Source organism: Staurois parvus, unplaced genomic scaffold (genome assembly GCF_062004578.1).
Source record: "Staurois parvus isolate SC_StPar_1 unplaced genomic scaffold, SC_StPar_1.0 ptg000813l, whole genome shotgun sequence".
Classification (NCBI taxonomy): domain Eukaryota; kingdom Metazoa; phylum Chordata; class Amphibia; order Anura; family Ranidae; genus Staurois; species Staurois parvus.
In genome coordinates, this window is record NW_028318609.1 from 3,013,954 (window position 1) to 3,030,077 (window position 16,124).

General features: G+C 41.5%; 1 protein-coding gene across 3 annotated transcripts in view; it reads left to right on the forward strand.

The window, feature by feature from the left end:
* The window catches only part of ITGB4 (integrin subunit beta 4), a 148,442-nt gene that overhangs the window by 93,256 nt on the left and 39,062 nt on the right, over positions 1-16,124 (forward strand). For all 3 annotated transcript variants that reach the window (XM_089654893.1, XM_089654894.1, XM_089654895.1), the window contains exons 16-26: positions 307-436; positions 533-655; positions 7,154-7,260; positions 7,624-7,657; positions 9,209-9,394; positions 10,135-10,238; positions 11,146-11,204; positions 11,290-11,313; positions 11,622-11,770; positions 12,142-12,321; positions 14,668-14,816. In XM_089654893.1, coding sequence (XP_089511019.1) covers positions 307-436; positions 533-655; positions 7,154-7,260; positions 7,624-7,657; positions 9,209-9,394; positions 10,135-10,238; positions 11,146-11,204; positions 11,290-11,313; positions 11,622-11,770; positions 12,142-12,321; positions 14,668-14,816 — 1,245 coding nt within the window. The remainder of the gene's footprint in view (positions 1-306; positions 437-532; positions 656-7,153; positions 7,261-7,623; positions 7,658-9,208; positions 9,395-10,134; positions 10,239-11,145; positions 11,205-11,289; positions 11,314-11,621; positions 11,771-12,141; positions 12,322-14,667; positions 14,817-16,124) is intronic.

Here is a 16,124-nt window from a genome sequence, read left to right on the forward strand (position 1 = left end):
TGGCAGGGTGGTTTAACCTTTATAGGGTTAAAGCATGCCATGAGAAGGTGACATGTCACCTCCTGTCTAACTTACTCTGAAAAGCAATCCACCACCAATCACTTTTCAGAGAGGCCACTTTCCAATCTGTATGTGAATTCCAGCAATCGAAATCTAAAACAACAAGCACGACAATTTTACAATAATGACTTAGAATATATACTCACTGAGAATACATTCTACTTCCTAAATATATCTAACACCTAAAACAGTGTATGTTAGCGGTTTTGATGTGACTGGTGTACTGTTTACTGTCTGTGTGAACAGCGACTCCTGGGGGCCTGTGAGGATGTTAGGACATGTGCGCAGTGCCAGGCCTGGGGCACTGGGGAGAAGAAGGGCAAAAAATGTGAAAGCTGCGAAATCCAGATAAAGATGGTAGATGAGCTCACTAAAGGTAAGAGTACAAAATAATGACCATTAGCTGGTGATATGTACTTTACATGCAGATGTCACAGCTCTAAATATACATGTTCTTTTTCATTTCTGGTAGTTGATGACAGGACCGAGAAATGTACTTTCCGTGATGAGGAGGACGATTGTACCTATCATTACACAGTAGAGGGAGTGGGTTCTGTGTTAGCCAATTACACTGTGCTGGTACAAAAGAAAAAAGGTGAAGAAGGTGTTCCATATTTAATCAATGTCCATTCTTTCCAAGTGCCTGGCTCCTTATGTTATGTACTCTTTCTGTCGCTCATTTCTACTCTGTCTATATATTGTAAAAAGATAGGCTCAACTGGTATTAGCAGCCCTAAACCATGCATGAGACACAGATACTGGATACAAATGGAGAAACAGAAAAAGGGCGCGCCGACCTAGTGCATTATCGTTTAAAATAATTTATTAAAGAAACAAAAATAGGTATCATACTCACAATGGACATAATAACACAGGCATGTCAAACTGAACAAGATGTATGATCCAAACAACATCTGAGTCCATACGATGGAACCCTGGATGACCAACTGGCTAACGCGTTTCGAGGACACAACCTCTTCCTCAGAGCCAACACTACAGGAGTCTGCACTTCTCTTTATATAAGTTACTAAATGGTAACAAAAGGGCTATCTATTTTGATGCTAACGGGTCATGTGATGTCAGGCTCCGCCTTTGGGTGGTTCTGATACAGCCCTTTTGTTACCATTTAGTAACTTATATAAAAAGAAGTGCAGACTCCTGTAGTGTTGGCTCTGAGGAAGAGGTTGTGTCCTCGAAACGCGTTAGACAGTTGGTCATCCAAGGTTCCATCGTATGGACTCAGATGTTGTTTGGATCATACATCTTGTTCAGTTTGACATGCCTGTGTTATTATATCCATTGTGAGTATGTTACCTATTTTTGTTTCTTTAATAAATTATTTTAAGCGATAATGCACTAGGTCGGTGCGCCCTTTTTCTGTTTCTCCATTTGTATCAAGTGTATTCGGACCACCCCGGTCTGTTGAGGGCAGCAAGCATTGCATATTCCAGAAAATTCCAGAACATTCCTATTGGGTCTACTGAGTCCTTTCCTAGCGCAGGAGTAAAGTGTTTGTTGTGTTGGATGAGACACAGATACCCAGGAACAGTCTAAGCAGATTTATCCTGCAATTTTGTTCAGCAAGGCAGCAACAGTTTCAATACAGGAGGGCTTTGTGCAGCAATTTCATAGTATAAGGCCCCTTTGAGACGGGGCGGATCCATCAGCGTGATCCGCCTGCTCAGTGGGGGATCTTTCTGCTGTTCCCCGCTGAGCAGATGGATGACAGGTTTCTGTCCGCTCTGCTGCTGCAGAGCGGACACAGACACTGCCCGCTGATTTCAATGCGATGGTTGGATGGAAACAGACCACCTGTCTGTTTCCACCCGATTGTCATCCAATCCACTGGACAGATGGGTAATGGATCCCCATCTGTCTGTTTTTGGCATGCAGGATTGGATCTGATGCTGGCAGGTGTCAGCGGACTAGTGCCCGCTGACACACACTGGTCCATAGAAGTCTATGCATGGACCGGTTGGGTCCGCCTGAAAAATAAACAGGCAGCCCATATCGGTTCACTCTTGTGAAACGGGCCTTAATCTAACAAAACATCTGCTCATCCGAGCCACTAAGGAAACTCATATCAGTTACTGGCAAACAGGGTGCCCCCTAATGGATGCTCCAGGATACACAGGCAGCTCTTGTATGTTATTAGTGGTCTGTAGGCATTCAGCCTTTTCACCAAGCAGCAGGCTTCCACAGCAGAGAGGGAGGGTGCGGAGCATCAGTCAGCACATATTTAAAAGGCCTGTGGACAGCTAAGAATATCAATGAGGTTACCGGGTAAGATGGGGATGGAAGCTTGATCCCACTGCCACGCTACAAAAATTCTGGGCTTCACTACCCAGAAGACAACTTATTAGGATCAGAGAAGTCAAAAGGTTTGTTTTCTCCACAACAGTCACAAACAGAGGCATAACTTGAAGCTTGTTGGCCCAGATGCAGAAGTTGACCTGTGGCCCCACACTACCACCCTCCGCTTCCATCACGTACCAACATACTTGAAGCTGGTTAAGATCTTTATTTACATACTGAGAGGGTAATTCAAAAGATTTTGGAGAAGCTGTCCATATTTAGATATACCTGTCCAGTTATTTTGAATACTTGTAAGCAGACCCCAGTGTAGAATGTAAAACGATTGCAAGAATTTATTACAACCTTTTATTTCCATCCTCCCGGAGAAATCATTAAACTCTCTCTTCTCCTCTCCTATTCTCTTTCCTCCTCTCTGTCGTTCTTCCTCTCTCTTTCCTTCTTGCTCTCTACTCCTTCTCTCTTGCTGTCTGTCTCTTATATTCTCAAACTTCTATCTCATTCTCTTTCTGTCTTTCTCTCCCACATCTCTCTTTTTCTCTTTTCATTTCTCTCTCTCCTTTTCTCTTTCCCTCTTTTATCATTTAATCTCATTCCATTAGTTCAGTGTCAGTTCACACCAAAAAACTGCATGTGATATGCTAAGTGACACTCTGCAGTTCCTGTACAATTCACTTGCAGTTCTGCACAGTGCGATTTCAGCTCATTCATTTTGGATGGACAGAAATTGCACTGCACAACAAGTATTGCATGCCGTACTTTTAAAAATGCATTGCTACAAAAGTACTGTTGGATCTGGTGTGGGCAAACACACTGCCCTTGTGATCTGTGTTCAGGGTGTCATTAACGTCTTACTGACACCCCCTGCAGATCGCAAATGGAGTGTGTTTTGCATACAGTGTGAGTTGCACAGGGACGCACAGCACGTTCCTTTGAAGGCATGGTGTGAACCAACCCTGGTTTCTTTAGATGTTCATCTCTCTTTTGTCTGTATGCAAAAAAAAAAAAAAAAAAGTTTTGCTTACTGCTCACTGATGGACATTTCCATTACACATGTTCAATTAATACAGACAGTCTGTGTCCTAACCATTCTCAGAGCACTTTGCAGACAAGACTGTAGTATCCATAATGTCAAAGTTAATACTGCTGTCTGTTGAACAATCACCACATGAACACATTTTACCTACCTGTACAGAGTTTGGACTACAGAGCCTGCAGAGGGCGATTCCTCACCTGCCCTACACTGAGCATTGACTGGACTGACACAAGGAGATGATGTATTAGGCTTCATGTACACAAGCAGCTGCTAAACTCGAGTTTATGAGCTTTTGGCATTTTTTTGCCAAAGCTCCTAAATGCAACTCCATAAAAGCCTGTTTCCAAGCACACATAGGCTTTTAGCAGAGTTTAGCAGCTGCTGCGTTTAGGTGAGCATTCAGGGTTGTAACGTTGTGACCGCCGAACGCGAGAAACCGCAAAATGCAGCAAAACCGTGGTACCACGGTTGGCGCATTTTGCTGAGGTTTTGCCACAATTTGCATTTTCCCGCGGCCGGCTGTCCGGGTAGGGTCATGTACATGAAGTCTTAGCCACCCCCGAACATCTGCAACTCCATCCTGTTCTCTTTTCATCTTGTGTCCAGTTCTAGATAAATGATCACAGGGTATGTGGGGAGGGGGCTGGGCAGAGGGAGATAATAGATTTCATTGGGCCAGGCTTGCTGACAGGATGACTAAGGGGTGAATGATAACTCTTTCAGCAAAGTAGAAAGAAAACAACACATTATGATACATGGGAGGAATCTGCTTCTGCTTTAAAGAACAGGAGTTGACAGGCAGTCTCCAGGGCCCCTTGGAGCAGGGGCCAGGTCGCAACTGCGACTTCTGAGAACCCTGGAGTCTCTCATTATATATGGGTGAGAAACATAGCTGACATTTATACACCATCCACAGTCCGGATATCGTATGTACTCTCCAGCGCCTCAGGATATGCACAGCCAAAAGGGAAGCCAAGGGTACCAGGACAGCGACAACCAAAGGAAATGTTCCAGGGGTGCAGCCCTCCTCAGACGGGGAAATCAGCCACTGGAGAGAGAGAAAACAGGTGGCACACACACCTAGTGCATTATCCAAGGTTTATTGTAGGAGTGAAAGAATAATAAAAACATACTCACAGACGAAGCATGTATCTGAAAAGCATAGAAAAATGACAATGGCCACAACGGCAGGCAAGGTGTTCTCACTGTCAGTGCGGTCAAATGGCTGACGCATTTCGGGGACAAATCCCTTTCCTCAGAGCTGATGACCAACCTCTGATGCTGATGTATGATGTATGGAAAGAAAGAGCCTCGCTGTTGATGCCATCCACAGTCCCACCTGCCAGTGTCTCTCTCTCTTTATCTCTCTCTCTCTCTCCATATATATATATATATATATATACAGTTGCAAGAAAAAGTATGTGAACCCCTTGGGATTACGTGGAGTTTTGCATGAATTGGGCATAAAATGTGCTCTGAACGTCATGTAAGTCACAACAATAGAAGAACACAGTCTGCTAAACATAATACTACACAAACATTAGATGTTGCCATGGTTTAATTGCACATAACATGTAAACATTCACAGTGCAGGGAGGAAAAAGTATGTGAACCTTTGGACTTAATAACTGGTTGACCCTCCTTTGGCAGCAATAACCTCAACCAAACGTTTCCTGTAGTTGCAGATCAGACCTGCACAATGATCTGGAGTCATTTTGGACCACTCCTCTTCACAAAACTGTTTCAGTGTAGCAATATTCTTGGGATGTCTGGTGTGAATCGCTCTCTTAAGCTCATGCCACAGCATTTCAATGGGGTTGAGGTCAGGACTCTGACTGGGTCACTCCAGAAGGCGTATTCTGTGCTGTTGCAGCCATTGTTTTGTTGAATGACTTGTATGCTTTGGGTCATTGTCCTGTTGCATCCCCCTTCCTCTGCGGAGCTTCAGTTGGCGGACAGATGGTCGTACGTTTTCCTGCAAAATGTCTTGATAAACTCTGGAATTCATTTTCCCATCAATGACAACAATCCGTCCAGGCCCTGAGGCAGCAAATCAGCCCCAAACCATGATGCTCCCTCCGCCATGTTTCACAGTGGGGATGAGGTTTTGATGTTGGTGTGCTGTGCCTTTTTTTCTCCACACATAGTGTTGTGTGTTCTTCCCAAACAACTCAATCTTGGTGTCATCTGTCCACAGTATATTTTGCCAGTAGTGCTGTGGAACATCCAGGTGCTCTTTTGCAAACTTCAAACGTGCTGCAATATTCTTTTTGGACAGCAATGGCTTCCTCCGTGGTGTCCTCCCATGTACTCCATTCTTGTTTAATGTTTTCCTTATTGTAGATGTGTCAACAAAAATGTTAGCATGTGCCAGAGATTTCTGTAGGTCTCTAGCTGACACTCTGGGATTCTTCTTTACCTCATGGAGCATTCTGCGCTGTGCTCTTGCAGTCATTTTTACAGGACGACCGCGCCTAGGGAGAGTAGCAACAGTGCTAAACTTTCTCCATTTGTAGACAGTCTGTCTTACTGTGGACACATGAACATCAAGGCTTTTGGAGATACTTTTGTAACCCTTTCCAGCTTCATGCAAGTCAACAATTCTTGATGGTAGGTCTTCTGAGAGCTCTTTTCTGCGAGGCATGGTTCACATCAGACAGTGCTTCTTGAAACCAGTAAACCCAAAACAGGTGTGTGTTTTTTAAGGGCAGGACAGCTGTCAGCAACACATCCAATATCATCACACTGATTGGAGTCAAGGTTGGCTCACTCCTGGCTCCAATTAGCTCTGGGAGAAGTCATTAAGCTAGGGCCTCACATACTTTTTCCTCCCTGCACTGTGAATTTTTACATGTTATGTGCAATTAAACCATGACAACATCTAATGTTTGTGTATTATTATGTTCAGCAGACTGTGTTCTTCTATTGTTGTGACTTAGATGACGTTCAGAGCACATTTTATGCTCAATTCATGCAAAACTCCACGTAATCCCAAGGGGTTCACATACTTTTTCTTGCAACTGTATATATATAAATCTCTATCTATCTGTCTGTCTGTCTGTCTGTCTATCTATCTATAAATATCTCTCTCTCTCACTCTCTCTAATATATATACCCCCCCTCTCTCTCTATATATATATATCCCTCTCTATATCTATCTATCTATCTATCTATCTATCTATCTATCTATCTATCTATCTATCTGTCTGTCTGTCTGTCTATCTATAAATATCTCTCTCTCTCACTCTCTCTAATATATATACCCCCCCTCTCTCTCTCTCTCTCTCTCTATATATATATATATATATATATCCCTCTCTATATCTATCTATCTATCTATCTATCTATCTATCTATCTATCTATCTATCTATCTATCTATCTATCTCTCTACCTGTCTCTCTCTCTGTCTGCCTATCTTTCTCTCTCTCTATCTCTCTACCTGTCTCTCTCTCTGTCTGCCTATCTATCTCTCTCTCTATCTCTCTACCTGTCTCTCTCTCTCTACCTGCCTCTCTCTCTCTCTCTCTCTCTCTCTCTCTCTCTCTCTCTCCCTGTCTCTCTCTCTCTGTCTGTCTCTCTCTGTCTGTCTATCTCTCTGTCTATCTATCTCTCTCTCTGTCTGTCTCCCTCTCTATATCTATCTCTCTATCTTGCACTGCTCCTTATTTTCTATACTCTCTTCCCCATCTCTCCCTTCTCGGTATGTCGTATTTCATATTTACAAAGTATATTTTGCTCTGCAGAATGTCCACCTGGTGCCTTCCTATGGCTCATCCCTCTACTCATCTTCCTGATGCTGCTCCTCGGTCTGTTACTTCTATTGTGCTGGAAATACTGTGCCTGCTGCCAGGTAAGACGTGAATTAAAGCCAGTGGGTACCCACACTTTACAGTGTATGGAAGGCAATACATATGATAGTGAGAGGGAAATGGCATTGTACAAAAGCACTGCAGGACCCAATGGAATGTGTCTGAATATACGCTCACCTTCAATAGTAAAATGTCCCTAAATACTGTATGTATGACTTCTAAGGAGAATATATCAGTTAGTAATGAAGAAGCTATAACAATATCCCAACATATCACAGAACACGTAATATTTCTACATACATAGGCTAGTGAAATTATAACCCAGCTACTACCGGGTGCCATGTTAGCGGTGGGAGGACAGGTGGTGATGAGCACTCATGAGATAAACTGTCTTCTTGTTGCAGGCTTGTCTGGCTCTATTGCCTTGCTGTGGAAGAGGTAAGGAGTAAGCTCGTAGATTTGATTTATATTCCTTTGAAACGGTTTCAATCAAAATAGTTAGTACACATGATATTTGTAGGTAGTTTTGCTGTAAGCCAGTGATTTTTCAGAAGGAACATGTATGAAGAAATATTACATGTTGCATTCCAGGCAGATATAAAAAGTTTACTAATGCTGTCAAGTATTTATTAAAAATCTCTAAATTAATTTTTAATGTTTGCAACGAATTTAAATACCTGATTTTCTTTTCTTTATATCGGCTTCCTGTAATCCTTGCACAGTAGGCTTGGAGAGTTAGTGTCAGCACTGACAGCCAGTCAGACTATGCTGCATGCTCATGTGTTGACAGTAAACATACTTATAGGGCAAAGTAGTGTGAGCAGAAGGACGACCTCCTCCAGTCTCTGAGCTGTGTTCTTCACTAAGCTGTACTGCTGCAGTGAGGAGAGGGGTGGCAGGCTCACAAAAATGGCTGTATACAATTACAAATTATTTTTGGAGGTATACCAGTTACCCTATACTCAGTACCCCATATTTGCATTTTAGCTGTGTATTTGGATGTCTGCCTGCAGTGTAGCTTTAAAGTGTTACTAAACCCAGGACCCTGCATTCATTATGTCTGGTCTCCTACAGAACACAAAACATGGAAATGCAATTATTTTCATAAATATAAACTGCTAAATACCTTTTCTCATCAGCAGTATATGGCAGTCTTGTGACTTCTATCAGTGTCCGGCTAAGCACTGGTTAGTCTTGTAGGAGGAGAGCATGACCACTGACCTTGTCTGGACAGCACTGATTGGCCCTGTGCTGATCACATGCACCCTCCCCCCAAAAACAAAAAAATTCTAGCAATACGCACTAAACGGAGCATGTGCAGAGAGACTCCTAGAGCGCTGTACTATCAGCAGATGGATTGGGGACAGTAGAAGGGTAGGATCAGAGAAGTAAGGATAAAACAGCCTTCTTACACAATGTGGAGAATTAACTCTTTAGATTCCACAGTGAGTATAACAAGCCTGCTTTACTACATATACAGACTGATTTTACTGTTGTGGGTTTAGTAAGTTTGCTCTTCCCAGATAATAGCTTATGCAGTCAAGGGACCCCAGTAGATATTAAACATCTGTACCGCTTTATAACATGATCATTCATTTTTTTGTTTTACCTGTAGGCCTCAGAAGCCTGGCTAAAGAGCCCCATGTCCTGCCTTATTACAGAATTGTGAAAACTATAGGTTTTTAGTTCTGCAATGCTGAGAGTGAGCATCCAACAGTTTTCATATCCTTTCAACAAGTCAAGAAATGGGGTTTGCTAACTAGGAGTTTATTAGACAGGCTTCTGGGGGGACCCAAATGGCCTATAGGTAAAACAATACAATGAATGATCATTTTACAAAACTCCACAGATTTGTAAGATCTTATGAGGCCCCTTGACTGCATAGGCTATTTTCTAGAAAAAGGTGAACTTAGCCTTTAAGTAAGTCGGAGATTTGTAAATCTCAAGTGAAGAATCTATAATTTTATGACCCTTCTATTCCTTTTGCAGGGCGCACTGTGGGATTTAAGGAAGACCACTACATGCTACGACAAAGCCTTATGCAATCTGATTATCTGAACACACCACTTGTACGAACTGGAAACTTGAAAGGTGGAGACACTGTGAGATGGAAGATTAACAACAATGTACACCGGCCACCTCCATCTCCCGATGCCCTGAACCCCAAAGAGCTGGGTATGTGATTAGAACAGCAGGAGTGGGATGACTGGGAAGATAAAGTGGGAACAGTTAATGGGTTTAATGAGTCGTAAATCTCAAGTCCTATTTTATCATTTGTTCTTGCAGAGAAAATTCTGCAAAAAAACCTATTATATTTCAAAGAGAATATTTTAGAAACTAATAAGTATTATACAATGCTTATAGGATTTTGGGGGGTGCTGAGGAAGGGGGTCAGTTAAAGGTTAAATGTGCTAAAAGTAAAAGTATCCTTTAAAAAGCCAGCAGTGAACCGCAGTCCAGTGACCTGCTTAGGCCGAGATGGAGTGATCAGTCTGCCGCAGGCAGAGGGAAGCATTTACTCAGTCTACTCTCCCTCGTTGATCAAGCTACAACATTGTAACAGTATAGTAATTCATGAGATGAGAGGCTGCAATAGGGGGCTGGTCTGTATTGGGCAAGAACTTCACAGGTATCAGGATTTATGTGAGTGTGTCATCTCTGAGCCAGCATCTCCAGTGTAGGAAATACATGTATGCAAGCTGGATGATGCATGAACAAATATGACTTTCTGGAGGGAAAAAGCAGATGAAGGCTTTGACAGGAGGAGTACTGCAATCTAAGTGATAGATTTATTATCTGCACGTGTTAGAGGAAAAAATATATGTAATACTAGGTCCACAGCTCAAAAGAGTGCTTTTCAATACTATTACTTATGGTGTATGGTGGCTACAATATATAAATGTCTTCTCTTTTAGTCCCATATGGAGTCTCACTGAGGTTGGCTCGCCTTTTCACTGAGAACCTGTCTAAGCCTCAGACAAGAGAATGTGAGCAACTCCGTCGGGATGTTGAGCAAACGGTAATTACATACAGTGGGCTGTCCTCCCCCAGGGTAACCCAGTGATTGTTTTTTTTTTAATTTCTAATAGCCATTGAAGTCCAGTTTATTTTAGTCCATATAAAACCAATATTTCAAGACCCAAAGGGCCTCTTTGTGAAAGTGCAAATTAATCTTTGTCCTCTAGATATCCTGCCATCAATAAAGACCCACCTTCAGCTTTCCCAGGATTGATGGCAATATCTTTATTTGGCTTTTCATTGGTGTTACCTAGCTGTACCTGCACACCTATACAAGGTCTACCTAACTGAAAGGCTTTGTGGTATGATACCTAATATATATTTTTATGATGTGGATGAATATAAGGTTTTAAAATATGACACTCTTTGATCAAGCACTATGTTGAAGGAGAAAAAAGATTTGGATATACATCACCTAATCTGAACACTAGTTAAATGTACAGCATCTAAAGCAGAAGGAAGTGAAAGGAAATCTCTCCGAGGTGAAGGAACATCACTACGTCCTCTCCAAAAACTAAAAAAAGCTTTAGCTAGCGATACACTTTTAGGATACATAGCTGATGGATGAATACAATGGCAATATCCTTGGTAATGTCTACAGGTTAGGTTATACCTTTTTTTACTAGGTATTATTCACTTGGTTTTTGGATTGCCCAAGGTGATTGCTACACCTACAGCAGGGGTAGGCAACCTCAGCACTCCATCTGTGGTGAAATTACAAATCCCAACAGCCACAGACATGACTCCCAGAGGCAGAAGCACGATGAGATTTGTACTTGGAGTAGTGAGGTTGCCTATCCCAACCTATGAAATTGCCTATGCCAATGGAAGACAGTAAAGTTGCACATTGTACACATTTATATCTGTCTAAAACATATTTGTCTTACTAATAACATTTATTCCCATAGCTAAACGAGGTGTATAAAGTGATACCTGGAACACACAAGGTGAAGCAAACAAATTTCCGGTAAGTCTAGATTTTATATGGAGCATTTAGAGTAATCTCACAGAATACATGAAATTACAGTTTGTCTACTTTTGTTTCCTTCTAGGTTACAATCCAATGCAGGTAAAAGGTATGAACATTGTCTTAGTTTGGATATCTGTCCACCTTTGTATGTGAACAAACAGTAATCATTTATGATATCAAAAATAAACCCCCACCCATCCCTTCATTCCTCCTTCCCCTATCCTAATCCCAGTAACAACATTCACTTGTACCTCAGAGAATACCTTCCTGCTAACCATTGCTGTATAAGTAAACAAAAGGCTTGAACCTGAGTGATTTAGCTCAGTTTGTAGTAAATGGCTTGTTTTCAATTTCTCCATCCAAGTTTCCTTAACTTCATAGTCATCTAATGGTTGTTCACACATTTTTCTACAGACAGGATCACACAATTGCAGACACTGTATTGATGGCTCCAAGAGAGGCAGAACCTGAAATTGTAAAAGTCACTGAGAAACATGTCACACAAGAGGCTTTCCAAGACTTGAAAGTCACCCCTGGGTACTACACAGTAATATCTGACAATGGTGAGTGCTACATTTCTCTAACATTCTAGTATAAACTAACAGAGACATGGGCTTTGCCATGCATGGCAACCAATAGGTTCACGTTATTGGCAGCTCTTTCTCGCCTATCCCCTTACCCCTACATTGCTCCATTGGACTGCCGGAAGTGAAGAGCTATAGCCATGACTTGGAGCCTAATCAACCCCCATGTGACAGCCCTGGGTGCCTACAGGACCAGGCACTAGCACTGGCACATGAGAGGTAATAAAATGAGCAATAAGCTGTTGGCATCACAATTAACGTGAACTTGTTGATTTTTCTTGCATGGGCAAAGCACAGGTTTACTCTTCGAGCTCAGAGTATTTATTTTTGCTGTTTTATATTTTTTATAGATGCCCATGGGCTGGTGGAATTTCAGGAGGGAGTGGAACTTGTAGATGTCCGTGTGCCCCTTTTCATCAGACCAGAAGATGATGATGAGAAGCAGTTATTGGTGGAGGCACTTGAGGTTCCCGCAGGAATCGCCCACCTGGGAAAGAAAAATGTTAACATTACAATCATTAAGGAGCAAGGTGGGAACAACGATGTCCTTTACATGGGCATTACATACCGTTAACAAAAGAATTCCATTCATGATAGAGATATATCCTATACTTTATGTCTGACTTATGCTGATCATACATATAGCAATATGATAATTTAGTGTAATTTTTTTGACAAAATAGTCTGAAATTTATTACAGTACTGTAAATTGGTGACTTGATCATCATATAGAGAGCATCAGGTCTGATAGCAAATGCAGTCGAGTTTGAACCAAAACAAGCTTATATTAGATAGTCTGGATGGTTTAGAACCTCTGTGAGGTCTTTATTGCTATCTGTATTCCTATGGGGGAGATTTTCCCCTTCTGTTTGTCCTGGTGACCATTGTCACTGCAACAGAAAGTAATGAGAAATCTGAAATGTTATGGTTGTCTCTAGAAGAGGAATATTGGCAAAATCTTCCGGCAGTGGGGACACCTGTTCCAGTGAAAACTAAGTAAGAGGATTTTCCCTCATTTTAGTTCCTATTGTGTCTGTGGGACAGGAAGTGAAGGAAAATCTCCTCAATGAGACAGATCGTAAAAAAAAACTGACAGAAGTGTTTAATCCATCCCCTACCCTATTCAAAACTCAACAATAAATCTACGGTTGATCATTTATAGTCATTATTAAATACTTGCTGTTTTATTCTACACACTCTTGTCTCAATGTGGTTTATTTACTAAAGCTGGAGAGTGCAAAATCAGACTCACTTCTGCATAGAAACCAATCAGCTTCCAGGTTTCATTGCCAAAGCTTCATTGAACAAGCTGAGGTTAGAAGCTGATTGGTTTCTATGCAGAAGGGAGTCTGATTTTGGACTCTCCAGCTTTAGTAAATAAACCCCAATGAGTCATCTTAGAGTACCATTACTTTATTTTATGTTATTTGTATGTATTTTTGTCATATGATGTCTCATACAATGTCAAGTCTAAAAAAAATATATACAAAATCAGCACAAGGGACATTCCTTAACTTTAGTGTGATGCGTCCCTTGTGCTTCTGTCTTCCAGTTCAGTGGCAATCTTCTGCCTCCGGTTTCCCTAATCCCAGAGGCCATAATCTTCTGGAGCAGTGTTCGGGTTAATAGAACAGAGGAGCTTTTATTTGCACTCATCAGGACAGCCTGACTATGCCAGTCCTTTTGGCCCCGCTGCTCCAATTATAGAGACTGTACTACAGCTTGTATGAATGAAACAGGATATATATATATATATATATATATATATATATATATATATATATATATAAGAGGGGTATGTGATTGAAAGGTCTTCCCCCCCCTCCATTCACAGATCATATCTCATTATCTCATTTATAGAAGCTATAGTACAGCTTCTATGAATAGAGGAGTGGGGTGGAAAAGGTTGGCATAGTCAGGTAGTCCTGATGAGTGCAATTTACACCTCCTCGGTTCTATTAACCCCCCCCCCACCACCACAGCAGCACTTGTGTGAGGGCATTGGAAAAGGAGAAATACCACTGAAGTCAGAAACACAAAAGGCACATCACACTGAAGATAAGGAATTTCTCTTGTTTGGATTTTGACTTTATTATATGAAACTTAGGTTTTAACATGACTATTGTAAAAAAAATCATATTCAAAGATTTCTCATTACATAAACTGATTCTATTCATACAAACCATGTCATATACAAGTAACTTGGGCTACTTTTTGTTGACAAAGCTATATTGCCAGGGCCATGGATAAGGGGGTAACACCAGTCCTCCTGTACGGGGCCCAAGCAAGCAGGGGGGCCCAGGCAGCTGGGTGAATCGGATGTAGGCAGGGAAGGTGATCAGCACAATCAGTAAGGGGGGATTAATTACTGGAACTGATCCCCTGTATGGCTCTCTCTGCAGCAGATGAGAACTGACTTTTTCTCCTCTCCCTCCCGCTGGCTTTCAGCTGCTGCAGAGAGAGCCATACAGGGGACTCTTTTAAATAATTGCCCCCCAGCCTCACCCATCACCCTCCCTGTGCACCATGAATTTCCCCTTGCTGCCCAGGCCCCCCTTGTGTGCCCCCACCCTCCGCAGTGCTGCTTGCTTCCCTCATTTACCAGCCCCTTCCTTTCCTGAATAAACTCAATGAATAATCCGTACTGATCACTCACTGTGTTCATTCATAAGCATAGTAAACTTTGTTTGCTTTGGGGGGCCCTGTCAGGTTGGTTGTATGGGGCCCCGTGGTTTCTAACAGCGGCCCTGTATATTGCTGATATATACTGTATATAATATTAACTGTGATCTCGATCTATACGTAAAATCTTAGACCAGAGCTATGTATGATTTCATAAACTTCAAAATCTTCATAAACTTCTCCCTATATTATAGCTAAGAGCGTAGTGTCCTTTGTGAAGCCAGCATATACCTACAGCCGCCATGAACAATTCGCACGTGTTCCTGTTTCTCGGGAAATTCTGCAGAATGGCAAATCACAGGTTACCTACCGCTCAAAGGATCTGACAGCTCGAGAGGGCAAGGTAAAAGCTGATCTCCATGTTATTTATTTTTGTGCGTGTGTTGATCATGATGAATGGTTGCTTGCTTTATGATTTGTATAGATAAGTGCACTTAGTGCAGCAAGAACAGCCCACCAACCAGTGCATATGGGGTTTGTCGAACCCATCAGCAACAGCCCCTCTGTGTGTCCCGTACATGAATTTGGCTGTTTTTGGGATGTGCCCTATTAAGATACTTTGCACAGCACAAAACTGGAAATACAACCTGAATTCATTCTGACTTTGCAGTCTAGGCTTCTGAGGCCTCTTAAAGCACGCTAGATATGAAGGCTGCCCTTGCTGGGCTCTTTCTGGAAATGCTTGTAGCCTGGAGTCACAGACCTAGAACAAGCATGAAGCAAACAAAAGTCCAAGAAAAGCCACCTTATGCAATTGTTCGCTCAGGGTCAGTAATGAATTCTAAGCATCAGACTGTCAGATAAATAACTTTTATTTTTAAAAGGCATCAATAGCAGCCTTCATATTTCTCTCATGACATTTGAAAGATTGTCTACATTAGAGATGAGCTTAGGGTGTCCTCTGAGCTCATCTGTAGCTGCACTCCAAACTTGTGTACTCTTTGTAATCCAGTGATCTGCCGGGCCAGGTCATTTTTGCATCTTTGTTTACACGAGCTGTGGGTGGAATGACCCAGGCCACATCTCATTCAAGAAAAAAAAGAGCTCAAGTTCGAAGTTTGGCTAGCATTGAGTATGGAGCTCCACATGAGTTGTTAATGAACTCACATTACATTCAACTAAAATATGTAGAGGGTACATTTTTAGAAACCTTAGATGATCTACAGTATGTCAACAATTATAAATATGGCTGATTTGCATTATTGCAACAAAGATATTATTACCATAATGGCAATAAATACCAGGATCAATATTCTACTATGAATTTGTATAGTTTTAAGTGTCCTTTGTTATCACAACTCTTACTGCGAAGGATCCTTTAATTAGAATGTCAAAATGTAATAATTTTTCATTTTTATTTCTAACTGCATGAGTGTGTGAATGTATGTTTTCTGCTGTAAACTACTTCTATATTGTCTAGCAGGGTCATTTATAGTTATTTAAAGCAACTGTCAAAATTTAGTTGAGCTCTTTCCATGAGATCCATTTTTTTTTGTAAATTGACATTAAGAACTGAACTGCATATTCATACTAGTTCATAACAAACAAGTGAATTAGAGTACTCTTACTTCAGTCAATGGCTTTTCAAAAGTATATCACCAACCTTAGAAGCTGCAGATTTACATTGCATGCCTTTTGAATCTATGATCTA